General features: G+C 38.8%; 1 protein-coding gene across 6 annotated transcripts in view; it reads left to right on the top strand.

The window, feature by feature from the left end:
• LOC128610374 (adhesion G protein-coupled receptor L2-like) overlaps positions 1–19,662 on the top strand; it is a 142,396-nt gene that overhangs the window by 88,324 nt on the left and 34,410 nt on the right. For all 6 annotated transcript variants that reach the window (XM_053629644.1, XM_053629643.1, XM_053629642.1 and 3 more), the window contains 6 exons: positions 3,011–3,194; positions 9,981–10,103; positions 12,513–12,718; positions 12,846–13,019; positions 18,952–19,161; positions 19,532–19,662. The exon at positions 19,532–19,662 is cut by the window's right edge and continues 90 nt beyond it. In XM_053629644.1, the coding sequence (XP_053485619.1) occupies positions 3,011–3,194; positions 9,981–10,103; positions 12,513–12,718; positions 12,846–13,019; positions 18,952–19,161; positions 19,532–19,662 (1,028 nt within the window). The remainder of the gene's footprint in view (positions 1–3,010; positions 3,195–9,980; positions 10,104–12,512; positions 12,719–12,845; positions 13,020–18,951; positions 19,162–19,531) is intronic.

Here is a 19,662-nt window from a genome sequence, read left to right as displayed (position 1 = left end):
ATCTCCTCCTCAAACCACTTGTTCTCTCCTTCTCTTCCTTTTCTCTCTCTCTCTCTCTCTCTCTCTTTCTCTCCCTCTCGTGCCTCCTTTTTCTCTCTCCCGTCCCTCAGCACAGGAACATTGTATGAGTAATTGCCTTCCCGCGGCCGTAATTGCACCATCCACGTCTGCCAACAGTGTGATCAAAGTGGCTGCATGCTCGCTTTTTCACCCACTTCAACTTTTCAGCACTCGCCGATCATCCCGCGTTCTCAGGGACGCATGGTTCAATTTACAATTGTTTGATGGATTCTGAGAATCTACGTTCATCGCATCCCGTTTTCCGTCCGCAACACCGTCTTCCAAACTCTGGGGTGTGTTTTACTTACGTATTTATTTTTATTTTACTCGGCTCTGAAAGAACACAAACACTCGCTGCAGAAAAATCCCAGCCTGATGTCACGTGAGCCTATTTCTGACTGGGGTTTATTCATGTGATGGCGTTTCTTTTCTCTTTTTTTCTCTCTCCTCCTTTTCCCTTTTGTCTGCTGAGAGAAATAGGCCGACGACGGGCCGCTTCGCCTGGCGTGCCAGCTTCCCCAAATGTGTGCTATGATCTCTGCCTCAAAGTCCCTCTCCCATTCAAACGACTGTGTTAGTGTTGACAAACCTCCTTCAGATTAAGAATGCACTGAGTACTCGCTTCTGACGGCGTAAACACTGCTCTCGTCCACAGAAGAGCGCGGGCTTCTTCCGTTTGCGAATTAATGAGCAGGTTCCCACTAGCAGACCTTTTTTTTTTTTTTTATTCATGGTTTATATAACAGCCAGGTCAAACAGTGCACGTTAATAATACAACCATTAGCCAATTTCACCATTTACTAGATTAGTACTGTGGATATTACAGCACAGTATGATGAATTGTTTACCACAGCACTGAATTAACACCACACGCCTGTATTAATGTGTTGTAATGTGTCCTAACACTTTATCGTTTCTATAGTAACAACTCACACAGGGATTTGTACGACGGACGCTTCATGACATCAATATAATGAAAACGTGTATAATCATAACATTGATATATTGATATGTCAGAGTTTTCTGTAAGGACATGCTTATTTAGCATTTCTGGAAGGAGTCTCCAGTTTAAAAGAGCTGCTATGGCATTCGTGTTAAAAAGAACCAGCTTGTTTAACATTAAAAGTAACTATAAATGGATAATAAGTATGGCGTGCTGTTATCGGAAAACAATCAACGTTACATGTTAACACTAACTGTGCTTTTGCTCCTGGCCTTATCATACCACCCTGTCGTAGATTAGTTTCCTGCATCTGTGTGTTTTATTGCTTAGACGTCGAATTCAAAGCTCTACTCGATCCCAAGAAATGCTAGAACAGGGTTCTGGTGTAGATCTGGAAAAGTTTGGAATTCATTGGTAAGAATTTCCACACCAAGGATGGAATGGAATTTAAAAAAAAAAAAAAGGTATTAACTGAAGATGCTACGATTTTATTAAGATTGTCTTTAGACCTTCCGTTATTTTTGTAATACAACCTCCTTTTTTACATTTTTTTTAAATGACCACGTTCTCAGATTTAACCGGGAAACTAAACAGTTTGTAAATTTCAAGAAATGAATCTGGGAAATTTTTTATTTTATTTTAAAGATCTGTAATTTTATTCCCACACACACACAAAAATACAAGAATTGTGTAAAAAAAAAAAAAACAAACAAACAAAAAAAAAAAACGACATTTTTAACAATAAGTATGATTTTTTTATGAGTTTATTGAGGCATAACTGATGTTAAGAAATAATAATAATAAAATAATAATAATAATAATAATGTTTTATTTATACAGTATTGTTGGTAGCTTTCCAATTTTGGAAACCAGACTCATAAAAGCACAAAAAAATTAGAAAACAAATGAACAATTAAACAAGTAGACAGATTGTTGGTATTTAAAAGCTGGTTGTGATCTAATTTCGTGTTCATGTACTTAGATAGAAATGTAATTATTGTCTCATGATGCGAGGTACAGCGTTCTCATTAAAAACTTTGTACTTTTTTTAAACATTTTTATTACTTTTTTAAACTAATTATTGCCAAAATATCGCTAAAACCAAGGCGAAAGGTCACTGGTTTTAATCACCGTCTGAACTGACTTCTAGTGAAACCGTGAAAGGCGAAAAACACAAAGCCGTGAAACATCATTACTACGCTCACTGTCCGTAAAGCAGCTGAAGAGCTTCCTGTAGGGATGACCTAACCGGTCTTAAAGCCGTTTTATCTTCAGTAAATCATGAAGTCCACAGTGGAACGCCAACAAGCCTCAGCTGAGCTATATTCCTTGCGTCTTTAATGGCACGCCTGGAGTGACACTGCCCTATAAGTGGCCACTATGTGATGTCAGGAGCCGTCCATGGCCTGTTTAAACGAGGCAGCGAGTAGCGTTGGGATTGTTTAATTCAGTTAGCGCTGCGCTCCAGGCTTCAGGAAATGAAAAGCTTGCGATTAGGGGTGAGAAAGCGAAGGTGAACATGCAGTTTTCCTCCAGTCCACCGGGCTTCTGCAAACAGATCCTGCCGGCCGATAAGCCTTCAATCCCCCCGTCCCTCCATCCACAGGAAAAAGCATACATTTTGAGGGCATTGCGGTCAGATCCTGTTATGGAATGGAGCCATAATTGGTCTCTGGAAAACAAGAGCTTTGTAGGGGTATGGAGGCGAAGGAGAATGCTCCATTGATGTGAAAAATATTGGGCTAATGTTTTTTTGTTTCAGATGAAATTTGAAATAATAAACCACGGCGATGGTTAAACGACAATGGTAACACACAACACTCAAACACTGGACCTTGTTTCTGGGAAATACCCGTGCAAATTCCCTCAGCCCCTCCTCCATGGTCCTACTCGCTCGTCATGGGTCTCATTAGTTTCTGTTCAACTGCCTTGACCTGCATTTGTTTATAAACCCTTTTGCTGATGAATTCCAGCTGTCCGTCACAACTCTTGTGTTCTTGCATGCAGGCCATCGTGGACACGGTGGATAACCTCCTGAGACCGGAAGCGCTGAAGTCGTGGGAGGACATGAACTCGACGGAGCAAACGCACGCCGCCACCATGCTGCTGGACACGCTGGAGGAAGGAGCCTTCGTCCTCGCCGACAACCTGATCGAGCCGGCTGTCGTCAAAGTGCCTGCGGAGAACATAAGTGAGTCATTGAGAAAGAGAGAGAGAGAGAGAGAGAGAGAGAGAGAGAGAGAAAGAGAGTTGCTGATGGAGCTTCTGGGTGAGATGAGAGCTTTCTGTCAGCACCAGCGCTTAATAGCCCTGTTACATAGTGATGATTATGAAAGATGGAGTTTTGTTGGCGTTCTTGTTCTGAGAGTGGAGGAGATTTCTAACATTTGTAACAAGCCAATTGGCATAGACAGACAGAGAGACAAATAGATAGATAGACAGATGGATGGACATAGATAGATAGATAGACAGGTGGATAGACAGATAAATGTATAGACAGATGATTGGACAGACAGACAGATACATAGATAGTTAGACAGATAGATAGATAGATAGATAGATAGATAGATAGATAGATAGATAAATATATAGACAGATGATTGGACAAACAGATAGATAGATAGACAAAGATAGATAGAGAGGCAGATAGACAGACAGATAGATAGACAGACAGACAGACAGACAGATGTATGAACAGACAGATAGATAGATAGACAGACAGACAGACAGACAGACAGATGTATGAACAGACAGACAGATACATAGATAGTTAGACAGACAGACAGACAGATGTATGAACAGACAGACAGATACATAGATAGTTAGACAGATAGACAGACAGATAGATAGATAGAAAGATAGATAGATAGATAAATATATAAACAGATGATTGGACAGACAGATAGATAGATAGACAAAGATAGATAGAGAGGCAGATAGACAGACAGGTAGATAGATAGACAGACAGACAGACAGACAGACAGATGTATGAACAGACAGACAGATACATAGATAGTTAGACAGATAGACAGACAGATAGATAGATAGAAAGATAGACAGATAGACAGACAGATAGATAGAAAGATAGACAGACAGACAGACAGATAGATAGAAAGATAGACAGACAGACAGACAGACAGAAGACAGACAGACAGATAGATAGATAGATAGATAGACAGATAGATATACAGACAGACAGACAGATAGATATACAGACAGACAGACAGACAGATAGATATACAGACAGACAGACAGATAGATAGATATACAGACAGACAGACAGATACATAGATAGATAGACAGACAGACAGATAGATAGATATATAGACAGACAGACAGATAGATATATAGATAGACAGACAGACAGATAGCTAGATAGATAGATGTGTAAATAGAAAATAAAGGCAATGTGACCTTTTATTTCAGATGTACAAACACCAGTTCAGTTCAGTTCAGTTTCGCTCCACGCTCTGTGTAAGTTGTAAATGACTGTGACGTCACTGTTGGACATCTGACCCGCGATCACTATTAAACAGGGCTATCAAATTATAAATATCAAATTATAACCTGTAGAGGCCTTAAACCCGAACACGGCCCTTTCAGGAAGTTACACACAGCCAGAGGAAAGAGCAAATGATATGTTTGCACATGTTTTTTCGTCTGTGTGTGATGTGAACACCAGATTTCTCCGTGGTGCTCCCATTTCCTGCAGCTTTCCAGACTAGCCGGCTTTTTACTTTGAATCCAGCTTTGAACGTGACGTCTAAATGCTAATACCAAGTTTTGTCCATTATCCAGATTTGTGGTGATTTGAAAGGCTTTTGAGTACGTATGACGAGGTGTTCGCTTCACTGACGCACACACAACCATGGGCACACACACACTGCTGAGAATGAACGTAGATGTGAGCTGATTGTGGACACTGAGTGGGCTCTAAATATCTCGCCCCGAGGTGCTTCCGAATTATTTATAATTATTATTATTATACAATAATAATAATAATTTGACTCTGAAAGCGAAAATATTTTTTCCACTTTTCTGAAAAGAGTGTTTCCATAATTACTGTTCCATTTAGACATTAAACATCAACTGCATTTAAGCATTCAAAAACAATTTGTTAGGCAAAAATATTGAATTTTTTTGGCAAAGCTTCCTTTGCCAACAACGGCTGCATTTTGCTTTTAAAGAAAAAAAAAAAAAGGTTGAGTTTTGGCATTAGCAAATAAACAGGATGTGGTTAAGAACTAGCATCTAGTATATTTTCAAATGAATCAATTCAATAAATAATAATAATAATAATAATAATAATAATAATAATAATAATTGACTTTCTATAATTTTCATAACAGGGCTGTTCATTCAAAGTGACCTAGCCAGTTGATTTCCCAATATCAAAGAAAAGAAAGAAAAATGAGAATGAGAGACTTTTCTTCTTCTCATGATCTTCAAGAAATCTGGATGATGCAACATCCTGTTGAACATGTGACTTGTGGAATATTCAAAATATTTCATAGAGGTGAATGTGTTCAGGTATCAGCGTGCAGTGATTGTGAACTAAAATGCAATTTTCATGAGCTATAATGGATGTCTCGTGGAAAATAATGTTTTAAACATGAGATTTTCAATGGCTTCAGACATTAATGTAAAAATAATGTGTTTTTGAAGAATTTTAATGATTGTTCTTCAGGATACAGTGTAGTCGGCAGGGACAGGCAAAAATACTGGATTTTGTTTGATACATTTTGTAGATTATGTTTGTATTTAATTAATTAATTTATTAATGACAAATAAATGACCGTTTATTTGTGTTTAAAATGTATTTTACTTTTATGTAACTTTCTTTACTTTACCTTTCTTTCTTTACTTTACCTCGCTTTACCTTTCTTCAATCTATTTTACCTACCTTTGCTTTACTTTAATTTACTTTACCTCACTTTAGCTTTCTTTACTCTACTTTACCTTTCTTTACTTTAACTTACCTTACCTTACCTTTCTTTACTTTACCATTCTTTACATTATTTTTATTTACTTTACCTCACTTTACTTTACCTTGCCTTACCTTCCTCTACATTACTTTAATTTACCTTACCTTACATTTCTTTCCTTTACTTTACCTTTCTTTACATTACTTCACTTTACCCTGCTTTACTTTACTTTACCCTACCTTAACTTTATTTTTTAGTTTATTTTACCTTACCTTTCTTTACTTTACATTATTTTACTTTACCTTTCTTTACTTTAATTGACTTTACCTTACCTTTCTTTACTTTACATTTTTTTACTTTAGCTTTCTTTACTTTAATTTACTTCACCTTACCTTTCTTTACTTTACATTATTTTTACCTTACCTTTCTTTACACTATTTGCTTTACCTTTCTTTACTTTACATTTTTTTACTTTACCTTTCTTTACTTTAATTTACTTTACCTTACTTTTCTTTAATTTACACTGTTTTCTTTACCTTTCTTTACTTTACCTTAACTTTCTTTACTTTACATTATTTTATTCGACCTTTCTTTACTTTACTTTAACTTATCTTACCTCTCTTTACTTTTCTTTGTTTTACTTTACTCTGAAGCAATTTGAAGCAGCAAAGCAGTTCTATAATGTAAACGACACAAGTTATTACTCTGACAAACCTTTTTCCTTTTTTCCTTTTAATAATAATCACTACAATCCAAATCTGAAACCATCATACAACCGTTTCATTCATGAAGTTCTAACTACTTTCAGTAGTCAGTCATTCATTTGTGCTGGCCACGAGGAGTCTGGAACCTGATAGTAGCTGGGGGTTTTTTTTCATTCAGACGACGCGAGGACGAGGTATGAAAAAGATTCCGCTGATCCTCTGTGTTTGATTCCTATGCCAGCAGACTTTATTAGCATCGCATTCATATCGGTCAGCTTTATGGGCTCGGGCTTCGTTTCTTTTTTTCCTCCAGCTTGTCGTGGCTCTGCTTTTAACCTCTCCTCAATGGCCTTCCACCTTTTTACATTTCAGAGCTGAAACTCTCGTCCCCTTCTGCTCGGAGCGTCTACAGCTGCTTTCCCTCGGTTTCACTTGCCTCTTTTTGAGCTCAAATATTAAAGGAAGCATGGGGCTGGTGAATATCAGGATTTCAAAAGCAGACATGGGCACTATTAGGAAGGCAGATTTGAGAAAGAGACACTGTCCTCTCATGTAACCTAGAAGCACAGAAGTCAAAAAGTAAAGGAAAAGAAGATTTTTTAATAATAATAATAATAATAATAATAATAATAATAATAATAACCTCATTATTTCTTATTGTTGACCAGTTTATTTAATTGCTGGTTTTTAATTTTGAGTATATTAATATTTTTGTTTTGTAGCTTTACATCAATGATCTCAGCATTTCTCAATCATCTACCTGTTTATTTAATTACTTGATTATAATTTAAAGTTTTTTGCTTTGGTTTGTTTGTTGTTGTTGTTGTTGTTTTTACATTAACAACCTCAGCATGTCTATCCATTTATTTTATAATTTTTTTTTTTTGGTGTATTCAATTTATATATTTATTTGTTTGTTTGTTTATTTATTAGTTAGTTAGTTAGTTAGTTGTATTTTTAAATCACCAACCTTAGTATTTCTAAATTATCTACAAGTTTATTTATTTGCTTGGTGAATTTTATATATATATATATATATATATATATATATATATATATATATATATATATATATATATATTTATTTTTATTTAGGTTTTTTTTTTTTTAAACCTCAGCATCTTCCTATTTATTTGATTTTACCTGTTTACCTATTGATTTTTATTTTGGGGTGTTTTTTTTTTTTCTTTTTCTTTTTTTTGGAGAAAACCTCAGCATTTCTCAGTCATCTTCCTATCTATTTATTTATTTGTCTCATTTTAAATTTGAGTTTGTTTGTTTTTTACATTCATAACCTCAGCAGTTTATAATCATCCTCCTCTTCATTATTTATCCGTGTGCTTTATTTACTTATCTATTTTTAGCTGTTTTTGCCCTCATTCCAAAATGCCCTTCGTGAGCATACGCTGATTTTATAGTATCCTGACAAAATCTGCACGGCAAACAGTATAAACAATAATTAAGCTTTAAAGAAGACACGATGCTTTAACAACAAAAATTGTGGCTGCTTGAGCAGAAAAAAAAACATTTCTTAAATAATATAACTGCTTTATTTTTAACTCTCTGTCTTTTAATAACTACGTCCCTGTTTTGGCAAGTGTTGAAAACAGTATTAATTTAGTTTTTGCACTAGTGTTGTTTTTTTTTTCTCTCTCTCTCTCCCCCGGCTGCAGACGCACCTCGCTCGCCCCTGTTTCAGTCTGTCCTTGCTTTCAGAGACGTAAGATGTGGTTAGCGATGCAGCCCAGTGCCTGCCGGCTCCACGGCTGACAGAAAGTGCCCTGGAGCATATTAGGGAAACTTTTTTTTTGCCACTCCGTCTCCGTCTCTCACCGGTAATTAGCATAATTTAACTCAACCGCAACACAAGGCAACTGCTCGAGGGCTGAAGGAAATAGATGGAGTGGATACGTGCTGCCGGAAGTAAAGGAAGAAAGACAGATGGACCAAAAAAGGTCCCTTATTTCCAAGTGTCAGAAATACAAGTTGAAGAGAGAGAGAGAGAGAGAGGGAGTTAAGGGAGTTTGCGCTAATACTGACGCCTGACCTCGCTGTATTTTCACACATCAAAGCGAGCTCAGAACGAAGTCTGAATGGATTCGGAGCTGCGCTCCTTCGGGGCCCTAAAGGCGCAGCTGAAGACACAAACCTATCAGCAGTCACAGGAGGAATCACAGTAAAAGTCTAGTGATAGGTTTGATCCTGGCTATACTTGACATTCACACACTGTGTACTCTGGTGTACTTTGTGTATGCCTTTTTTTTTTTTTTTTTTTTTTTTTGTTCAGTGCTTCCACTCCCAAGATAGGTAAACGCTCCATATCTTTCTTTTCAGCAGCACACAATGCAGGGATTATAAAGCGGGTCAGCGGCCGTCATTCCAGAGCCTCGTTTTTACCGCAAAGTGGCATAAACAGATCATTTTTGTTACCTTTATTGTGACATTTTCCTTCCAGTCATGAGCTTTGCGACATGAAGTGAAGTGATAGCTCAGGTTTGTACAGAAGCTACCGATTAAATCGAGCTTAAAGGACCTGGTTCATGGCAGAGCTTAAATGTGCAAATGTTTTTTTTTTGTTGTTGTTGTTGTTGTTTTTTCTTCAATAGAGCTGTGGAACCATGCAGAAAGTGAAAATCACGCCTAATCTTTAGCCACATTTTTATACTATATAGGGGAATGTATTTTAACCTCAAAAACCATGTGTTATTCCTTATGGAGCAGAAATACGGTGTAAAAAAAAAACTATGTAGTATATTTAATATATCATGCACTATAGGCTCAGTACATTTCCCCTTAATGTATTTGAAATATATTGTTACACATAAAAGTATATGGATGTGCAGTGCAGTATATTAGATTGGACACTAGAAAGTGATGATATGTTGCAGCAGACTCAGGAAATCTCGTTGTCTTGGGATTGTTTTTTTTTATTTTTTTTCATCTCTTCCAAATCTGTCTGTCCTTAGATGCGAGTTTTGTAGGGGCTTCCCTTTGCCATAGATAAGTTAAGTTACGTTGAAGCTGGAAAAATTATATTTAAAAATATATATATTGCACTTTTGGTATGCAGAGTGAGGTGTAACACTTATAGCACAAATATTGAGAACTGAAGTGTCAGTTAAAAGGATACTGCTGTAACTTTTATTACCAGCAATTCTAAATAAATAAATAAATGATGCGTTATGCCCTATTTTCTCCGGCTTAGTCAATTATAGAAGTATAGAAATTTTTTTTATATATTTATAGGATTCAAAAAATTTTTTTCCAATGTATGCAATATTTATACGGATATAAACTTTTTTCCTGTAATGGTAATGCCTGTCTGTCTTGTTTTTCCCTTTCCTGCAGTGTTGGATGTGTACGTGTTGAGCACAGACGGCCACGTTCAGGATTTCAAGTTTCCTCAGACAAGCAAAGGAGGCGCCACTATCCAGCTCCCCGCCAACACGGTCAAATTGAACAGCAAGAATGGTGAGTGAAGCAGAATTGAGCCGTGGCTCCGTTTCAGACTCTTAAAGCTCCAGAGAAACCCCAGACTGTGATTACTTTCTAATTAGGTTCATGTTGGGCTTGTGGGACACAACGTGCATCACAAAGTCTAAACAAATAGTAAAGTTTTCCCCAAATGTTTAATCTTGCAGAGTTTGCATGTTCTCCCCGTGCTTTGGGGGTTTCCTCCGGGTACTCCGGTTTCCTCCCCCAGTCCAAAAACATGCATTGTAGACTGACTGGCTTTTCCAGCTTGTCCGTAGTGTGTGAGTATGTGTGCAATTGTGCCCTGTGATGTGTTAGCACCCCGTTCCAGGGTGTCCCCCGCCTCGTGCCCCGAGTCCCTAGGGATAGGCTCCAGGCTTCCTGCGACCCTGTGTGGGTTAAGTAGTACAGAAAATTAATTGATGGATGTGTTAATGTGAAAACAGTCTGTTATTGTCTGTTCAAAATAACAAACAACCTAGCAAGTGAAAGCTAACCTAGCTAAAATGTAGACTGTTGTGATTGGGTGGGTTTGTACATGTACAGGTGAACAGTCTTGATTCTTGCTGTTTAGGCCTTTAGGTTCATCCCCAGTCATTAGAGTTAAGTTCCACTTAAGCGATGTATCAGGCTAGGAGTCTCAAACAGAACATGTCAATCAAAAGTGTTTATTAGTATCCTAGGACACACCCACCTGGGCTGTTTTCAAATCCGTCTAATCAGCAAGTTGAACTGGTTCTCGAGCCGTCTGGGAAATCCTGATGGATGTCACTGACTGAATTCTGGCAAACATCCAAAAAAAAGAGACGAATTTCTGTCTTTCACCCCAACTTTAGGAAACCGTAAATATATTACACCAAATCGATGTGGAAATATTTTCCTTTGCTTTTTTTTTTTTTTAATCTTGCCTCGGCATCTTCCTTCAAAGATCATGTTGTATAAGGATTTGCTCAGACACTGAATCTCACGCTTTGATCAAGTCGTTGGATAGCTACATGACACAGCAAAACAGAGATGTGAAAATGTCAACAACAAAAACAAATTTTTTACCAGGACATCAGCCAAAATTCCATTTCAACTTTGGTAGAATTTTCCTACACCACTCATACAAACTACTTCATGAGACGTACAAGGCCCTTCAAATTGCGACAGCTGGTGTAACATGAGCCACAGATCTTTGGATTTGTGTTGTCACACAAAGTAGAGATTATGTATTGGCCTTTGTTTGTTTGTTTGTTTTGGGAACAACGTCCTCAAGAACCAAGGCTCTACAGCGCCGAGTGAAATTTCATACCCGGATAAACCGTGACAAACGGGTTAGGTTGTCCAAACCATGACAGGGTGTGAGGGCTAGGCTGCTAAATCAACTCGACGAAAGTAAAACCGGCTCCCATCTCTTCCTCAAGACTGTAATTTAAGACTGTAATCCTCCAGTGTGCGTGGTGTAATGAATTAAAAACTGATTATAATCCTACCGGTGCAAAGACCTCACAGCACTCGGGGATCATGTGTATCGTCACTGAGACCTGCTGTGTGATGGTATACTGATATCACAATAGACCATCACGAGGAAGTCTAAAATAATTATAGCGTCAGCATCATTTCCAGTCACATCTCATGAAATATGGAATCTTTCAGTCAGTCTGTAATACAGATTTAAAGAGAAGTGATATTATACCGCAATATAAAATTGTCATATAATACTATAATATACAAAATAAACTCTGAGACTGATTGGTCAGAAGATTGTTGTTGATTAGTTTTCTATAATAGCAACTTGGGCAGTAGTTCATATCACAGGTCCATATTAGATATTAATGCACTTGTTCTAATACGTTATTGTGTCTGTAGTAACAACTAATCCACAGGACTTCAATGGTGGACGCGCCACTTAATCTGAGACTAGCAATCGATAGATTAAAACTGTGCCGCTATTTAACAAAGAACAATGTACAAGGATTGCTCTAAGGAGACGTTTATGGAAGGAGTCTCCAGTGTCGGTGCTTCGTAACAGCCAGTAAGTTTTCCGCCATGGGAAAGTCTTCGGTCTTGCATATTCTGGTTTCCTGGTAACATGACAAGCTAGTTATAATATAAGCAATAACAGGAACTAGCTTGGACATTCCACAACATTAAATGTAACTAAAAAGTATGATGCGTCCTTCTTTAGTTGATACAGAATCGCAAATTGCTGCCGTATAAGAGGTAAAAAAAAAACTTCACGGGGTGATGTTACTGGAAAATAATCAGGTTCAGGGTGGTATCTGTAACTACGCTTTGTATCACACCAGCCCATCATTATTTTCCCCCTAAGCACACCCCCTGACGTGTTTTATTCTTTACATGACCTGCATTGGATTTACCCATCATCTCCTAGAGCCGTAATGAACTCTTCCTGGAATACAGGTGTTGCAAAGCTGGTCTTTGTGCTGTACAAACACCTTGGGCGCTTTTTGACCATGGAGAACGCCACCCTCAGGCTGGTGAGTGAAGGAGGAGTGAGGAACCACACACTCACCGTCAACTCCCACATCCTGTCTGCATCCATCAACAAAGAGTCCAGTCGCATCTTTGTCTCTGAGCCTGTCGTCTTCACACTCGAACACCTTGATGTAAGTACAAAACGGTGTAGGTAGACTTTATAGTTAAGGCCAATGTAGGACACATGATAGGAAGTATTTCACTGTGCTGTACCAAGCCATACTCATCATTGATTGTGATCTTCTGGTTGCTTTTCAGACCGAGAATTACTTCAACCCAAACTGTTCGTTTTGGAACTACTCAGAGAGAAGCATGATGGGATACTGGTCCACTCAAGGATGCAAGCTCCTGGGGACAAATAAGACCCACACCACCTGCTCGTGCAGTCACCTCACCAACTTCGCCATCCTCATGGCCCACCGAGGACATGTGGTGAGGGAACACTCGCATGGCTTTGCCACCTCAGCTCTTGCACATGCTGCCTAGCAGATAACTGCTCTTACCTGTAATCTTACTAGAGAGGTGTTTTTGGATAGTTAAGGGTTCTTTGGTTTCTAAAAATGGTTCTATTGGAACCTTATCTGAAAGGAAAACTCTCCATTGTAAGGTTCTCTAAATGAAATCTTTAAGGGTTTTCCCAAGTTAAACAAATCAAAGAAAGGGTTCTAATTGGAACTTTTTTTTTTTTTTTTTAAATAAGAGAGTAGTTCCTTTAAGTTAGCCCTTTTTTCCAGTGTCCTGGAACCTGCACTGGTGTTGAAACTTGGTTTGAGCCAGAGAACTGCCCCACAATTTGGCTAATGTGATGGCCATATGGCCAAAAGTTAATGGTGTACCTCCCAGTGCCTGGTGGTCTAGAGTGTACCTCGTGAGGTTTCTTATGAGTTCTTTTTATAGTTAAGGCTTCCTAAAGGGATTCGATTTGGAACCTTGTCTGATAGAAAAGACAGAACCCTGTCTGTTACACATAAAACCTTTCTCCAGAGGGACAACCTTAAGAAAATAGTCAAGGGCTGGTTCTCAGACTAAAACACTGACGATCATTTTCCCGCCTGGAGCCTGTGCTTGTGATGGAACTAGGTCTAGGCTGGAGAACCGCTCCACTTTTTGGCCAGTATGATAGCCAAATGATAACCCAGGGCTGATGTGGCCAGAGTCCCTGGACACTAGCGTGTATGCACTTAGGAAAAATGGTTCTGAAAAGGTTCTCTACAGACACTTTGCCGCAGATGGACCACAAGAACAATGAACCTTCTAAATTTCTAGGGTCAGATCATGACCTTAGTATTATAAGGTTCTATCCATGACGATAATGAATGAGAAATAGAACCTCATGAATGCTTACCTTGAGTATTGATAAAATAATTTACCAGTTAATATGGATGAACATGCATGCAGTTTTAGACTAAACATGGTTTTAGTGATCATCTACATAGCTAACCAAAGATGTCCATAGCTAACAACGTCATTGTAAACACGCACCATAAGGAGAGTGTTTGCATCTTCCGTCTTCAAACAAACGGCATTTAAACTCATGTAAACATCTTTAGATTAGACGTTGGTTCTGGCACCCGTCTCATGTCTGGGGTAAAACCTTGTGATTGATGCAACAGGCTCGGTGATTAAACTGGAGGCAGATGCTAACAGTCTGACTATCACAAAATGAAATGAGGGATGGAAGGCATTAAAACCTCATTGCTGTCAAGAGTACAAGTGCCACATCTGATGCAGGAGTAGGAAACCTGCTGCAGGATTAAACTCGTGTTTACGGCTTGTGGCTAAAATCCAGTTAGGACACATGTTCCTACAGCACATGAGAATCGTGCAGAGCGGCAATTTGCGTCGCCATTGAGCACAGCCCTGAGGACGCTAAGTGCACTGGGGACCATATTTCAATGAGCAGTAGAATTAGAGCAGGATTACAAGTTTAATAGCATAAGCAGCTAGCATTTAACCGGTAATAAATGTGGAAACATGGGGTTTGTGGTGAAGATAATTACAGGTCTTGCCCCATGAACTTTACCCCATCCATACTGTAGCTTGATGCTAGCTGTAACGTTAACCATGGTAATAATCCGTTCGGAGGCATCGGGAGTCAAGTCACAAATTTAATCATAAGTAAAAAACTGATACGGGGATTTTTCCTTAGTTTGAATTACTCGAATGGAATTAGCTCTGAGAAATGATTAACTCAGAACACATTATCCTGGACCTTACTTCAGATGCTTTGAAAGTTTCATACAGGAATCATTTTCTTTTCCAGTATTGTCTTCATCTTTCCTTTGTACTAGTCTTTTAACTGATAATATTTATTTGATTAGACAGCATAGGGTACTGATTAGCTAAATGATTTATTCATGCATAGCACAGCGCTCATTTGCAATGTTCTAGCAAGATGACCTTTTCAGCCTTCAAAGAAAGCCAGACAAATCTTTGGTGGTCATAGTGGGTAGTTTCATCCTGTCATGGTAAATGACCATCAGTGATGGCAAATGATTGTAAATGACTGAAAACAGCAGCCCATGCTGTCATGCTAAATTATCATCATCGTTGAGCCTTAGCAGAGAAAGTGGGTGTTGGCGGCAATCGAGTGGCTCGTGGGTCTTTGACAGCGATGGTTTGGAAGGTAAGCATTAACAGCGAAGCGGGTGGAATGTTGGCGCTGACATTAAAGATGATGGTGCATAATGTAAGTGCTAATGTCAATATGGTGGTATGTAGGTGTTAGCTTGAAGGCACAGGAATGTGAGAGGCGTGGGGGAGTGTGAGAGTTTGTAGCAAGAGTGCTGTCAGTACAAGCGTTAGCATCAGATCTGTGAATGTAAGTGAATTGTTAGCAGTGACAGGGAGCAGTGAAGAAGCAGGATCTGTGAGTGTGAGCAAGAACAGAGTGGGTGCTTGTTGACACTGACAGTTCAATGAGAAAGCAGGTTATCATACTTGCAGGTTGAACGAGGGGGTTTATGTCTCTACTGGGTAAAACCATCACAGACCTTTTATACAGTTCCCCCTTTTTAAATAAAATGAGCATGTTTAACTTCTGGTTGCCAAATCCTTTGCAACCAATAACTCTCTAAAGGTGGATAAATCCTTAATATTCATTAGCTATGCCACTATTACCTTAGCTACTGTTTTGGCGGCCGAGTAATTTTACAGACTCAAAAGTGGAATTAGGCAAAATATTGTATGGATAAATGCATTTACAGACATTTTAACTGAACATTTCTTAAGTCAGATGATGAAGCAGTATCTTAAGAACAAGGATATCGTTGTAGCTAGTAAGGAATAAAAAAATAAATGTTAGTTGCTAGCAAATATAATTACTTTAGCAAACCAGCAAGGTAAATAGTGTTATAGTTAGTAAACTAGACCAGCAAACTAACAAGTAATACATTTGTTAGATATTGAGCAAAGGTAACTAGCCTAGCAAACTAGCAAGTAGTATATTAATGTTCTAAAGATATTGAGCAAAGATAACTAGAAGAGCAAACTAGCAAGTAGTATATTGACGTTCTAAAGATATTGAGCAAAGATAACTAGCCTAGCAAACTAGCAAGTAGTATATTGACGTTCTAAAGATATTGAGCAAAGGTAACTAGCCTAGCAAACTAGCAAGTAGTATATTGATGTTCTAAATATATTGAGCAAAGATAACTAGCCTAGCAAACTAGCAAGTAGTATATTGACGTTCTAAAGATATTGAGAAAGATAACTAGACTAGCAAACAAGCAAGTGGTATATTTATATTCTAAAAATATTGAGCAAAGGTAACTAGCCTAGCAAACTAGCAAGTTATATATGTATGTTAGATATTCAGCAAAGATAACTAGACTAGCAAACTAGCAAGTAGTATATTTATGTTCTAAAGATATTGAGCAAAGGTAACTAGACTAGCAAACTAGCAAGTAAAATGTTTGTTAGATACTGAGGAACGATAACTAGGCTTGCATCTAAAATAACTCTATGTTAGCTAGCGAGGCAAATAAGTTATGTACTGTACTGTTAGACAGATAACAAAGTTAGCAAGCTAGCAAGCAGAATATTTCATGTAATGTTAGACAGCTAGCAACGGTAACTAGGCTATGAAAAGATAACGTAATGTAATCTAAAAACATGCATTATGAACTTGTAAGTGTTTTCAGATTGGATTAAATATTTTTTTATCTGACTAATCACCATATCACACTACAAATAAATCTATGAAACAGCTGAAGTGATTAACTGTATAAATTGAAGAAGTATTTTTTTTTCTCTAGTTGATGGTTAGGAGGTAAATATGCTTGTGAGCAGACTACCATATCAACAACCTACTGAGTCACTTATCTACTGATGAATAAAAAGACAAACAGAAAACATAGCCGAGGGACATAATCAGCTTGTCCAGAGCACCTGCGCTACTGCATCATTCACCCCTGCTGTCTAATGTCTGTGAGTCATAGATGTTAGCAATAGCTGGGCTTTAAAAGCCCTGCTAGCCCTTTCATAAAAGCCACCCCTGGTGTATAAGAGCTAGTCTTTTTAATGGCTTACACTATATACTTTATTCCAACACTTTGGTATCAGTATACATCATCACTATCACAGAAACGCTTTTTAAAGCTATGGATACATCCTCCGTAGCTATACTATAGTAACAATTAGCTGATTGGACATACATTTTCCCCGAAAGTTTTAATTTCTCTACGTTTGTTTCTTACATAAGTTACATTTGTAGATGTTTAACAAAAGGATCGTTGATGTAATTGCTTTTCACCAGCGTTTGAAATGTGAAACCATTGATTTATCATTTCAGATCAAGACTGTGACGTTAAAGAAACCATTAGCGGTGATGTTCGCTGGACTTGACTACTGTAGACTAGCAAACTAGCAAGCAAAATAAATGTATGTTAAATAGCTAGGCAAAGATAATGTTATGTTAGGTAGGCAGCAAGGAAAACTAAGATTCTCAAGGAATATAATGCCGAGTCATGTTAGACAGCTAGCAAAGTTAACTGGGTTAGCAAGCTAGAAAAGAAAAGAAATCTGTGGCTGTAAATTAAGTCGTAGCTCTCTTTGTATCCGTATTTGGATGTAAATCGAAGTGGGCGTGGCTTAAATGTGGCCATGTGCTGCGTGCGTCCCAGTTCGCCTGCACTAAAAGTATGTACTCTTTGTGAAGAAAAAAAAATGCAAACTTTTGAAGCCGTTGTTGCCTAGTTACGCCCGCTGTCACCGTAAACAAACTCCTCGTTGCGTTTCAGCTTTTCTTCATTCGTTTTCCTTATATAGTTTGTACGATATCATTTCATTTACCGTTCCCTTGATTCATTTTTCCACGTTTTCATTTACACCTCTCTATACTGCGTCCCCCACGTTACACTCGTCCGCCATGATTGCAGGTTGAATTCGCCGAAGCAAACCATCACAGAACTCCTCCTCCGTCCCTCACGCAAGGAGTCGTGCGCGATATTAGCTGAAAAAAAGCGTCCACGGGTCCACACTTCGAAAATCTCCCAGAAATAGTAGACCATCCGGGTACCCTTGGGATACTGATTTCAACATACTACCATTTGGGACGAGTTCATTCTAATCTTGGGTACTATTTAGGACAGATAGTAAGCGAGTTGGGATGCAGCAGTGGTCTTTGAAATCTGGCTCTGACAGTTCCTCAACCTCAGCTACATCATTAAACTTCATAATTGGTCTCAAATGGTGTGTGAGACTGTTTTTTTTTGTTTTTTTTTAAAATCCTGCTCGCACCGTTATTATTTTTAGCTTGTACCTGCACACAGTATTTTATAATGGATTAAGGGGCGGCTGTGGATCAGGTGGTAGAGCGGGTTGTGCACTAATCGTAGGGTTGGCGGTTCGATTCCCGGCCTACGTGACTCCATATACCGAAGTGTCCTTGGGCAAGACACTGAACCCCAAGTTGCTCCCGATGGCAAGTTAGCGCCTTGCATGGCAGCTCTGCTACCATTGGTGTGTGTGTGTGAATGGTTGAATGAGAACCAGTGTAAAGCACTTTGGATAAAAGCGCTATATAAGTTCAAACCTTTTACCATTAAAGTTTCCCATGATATAAACCAGTGGTCACCAGTCCTGTTCCTGGAGAGCTACCTTCCTGAAGACTTTAGCTCCAACCACAATCATGGCCACCTGACCATCTAATCATTTCAGAAAACAGATTTTGGTTGGAGATGAAACCTGCAGGAACTTCGATCTCAAAGAAGAGAGTTGGTGAGCACTTGTATAAACAAGCTCGTAGCCTCATTTAAATCGCCAGGACCCTGAGCAGGAAGTGAGTAAGGATGTGATAGCTTTAGCGTACGCTTTCGATTCTGTGAAGGTAAAGAAAGCATGACGTGCTGTTTTGTTGTCGCAGGGTGACGGAAGCGTCCACGATTTTCTTCTGAGCGTGATCACGCGCATGGGCATGGCCGTGTCGCTCGTCTGCCTGGCCATCAGCATCTTCACCTTCTGCTTCTTCCGCGGCCTGCAGAGCGACCGCAACACCATCCACAAGAACCTGTGCATCAACCTCTTCATCGCCGAGCTCTTCTTCCTCGTGGGATTCAACATGACCGAACCTCCGGTACGCAAACATACTCATGAATGTGGTGAGATCCTTTCAAACAACCAGCAAAAAAATAAATATTAGGATTAGTTGAGGATAGGATTTGGAGAGATAAGCGAGGTATGCAGTGGATAACGTTGAATATGTCAGGGAACGTTTATACACTGCGCAGTGATGGAGTTGAGAAGGTCAAATCGTCGCGGTCCAGCTACATAATCTGCGTTGTTAATCACACTACATTCATACCGAAAACAATTTCCAAACAGAAACTCAGTCGGATGGATCGCTGTTATGATTTACACATCCGTCTCCGTGGTAACCGCCTGATGTTTCCTGCAAACAGTGTTCCCCTTGTCATTTTCTGTATATTCTCTTTATCATCTCTCAGATCGTGTGCTCGGTTATAGCCGGGATTCTTCATTTCTTTTTCCTGGCGGCGTTCACTTGGATGTGTCTGGAAGGCGTGCAGCTGTATGTCATGCTCGTCGAGGTCTTCGAGAGCGAGTTCTCGCGCCGGAA

Source organism: Ictalurus furcatus, chromosome 7, assembly GCF_023375685.1.
Source record: "Ictalurus furcatus strain D&B chromosome 7, Billie_1.0, whole genome shotgun sequence".
Taxonomy (NCBI): Eukaryota; Metazoa; Chordata; class Actinopteri; order Siluriformes; family Ictaluridae; genus Ictalurus; species Ictalurus furcatus.
Note: the sequence above shows the minus strand (reverse complement) of the source record. Positions and strands in the feature narration are given on the sequence as shown.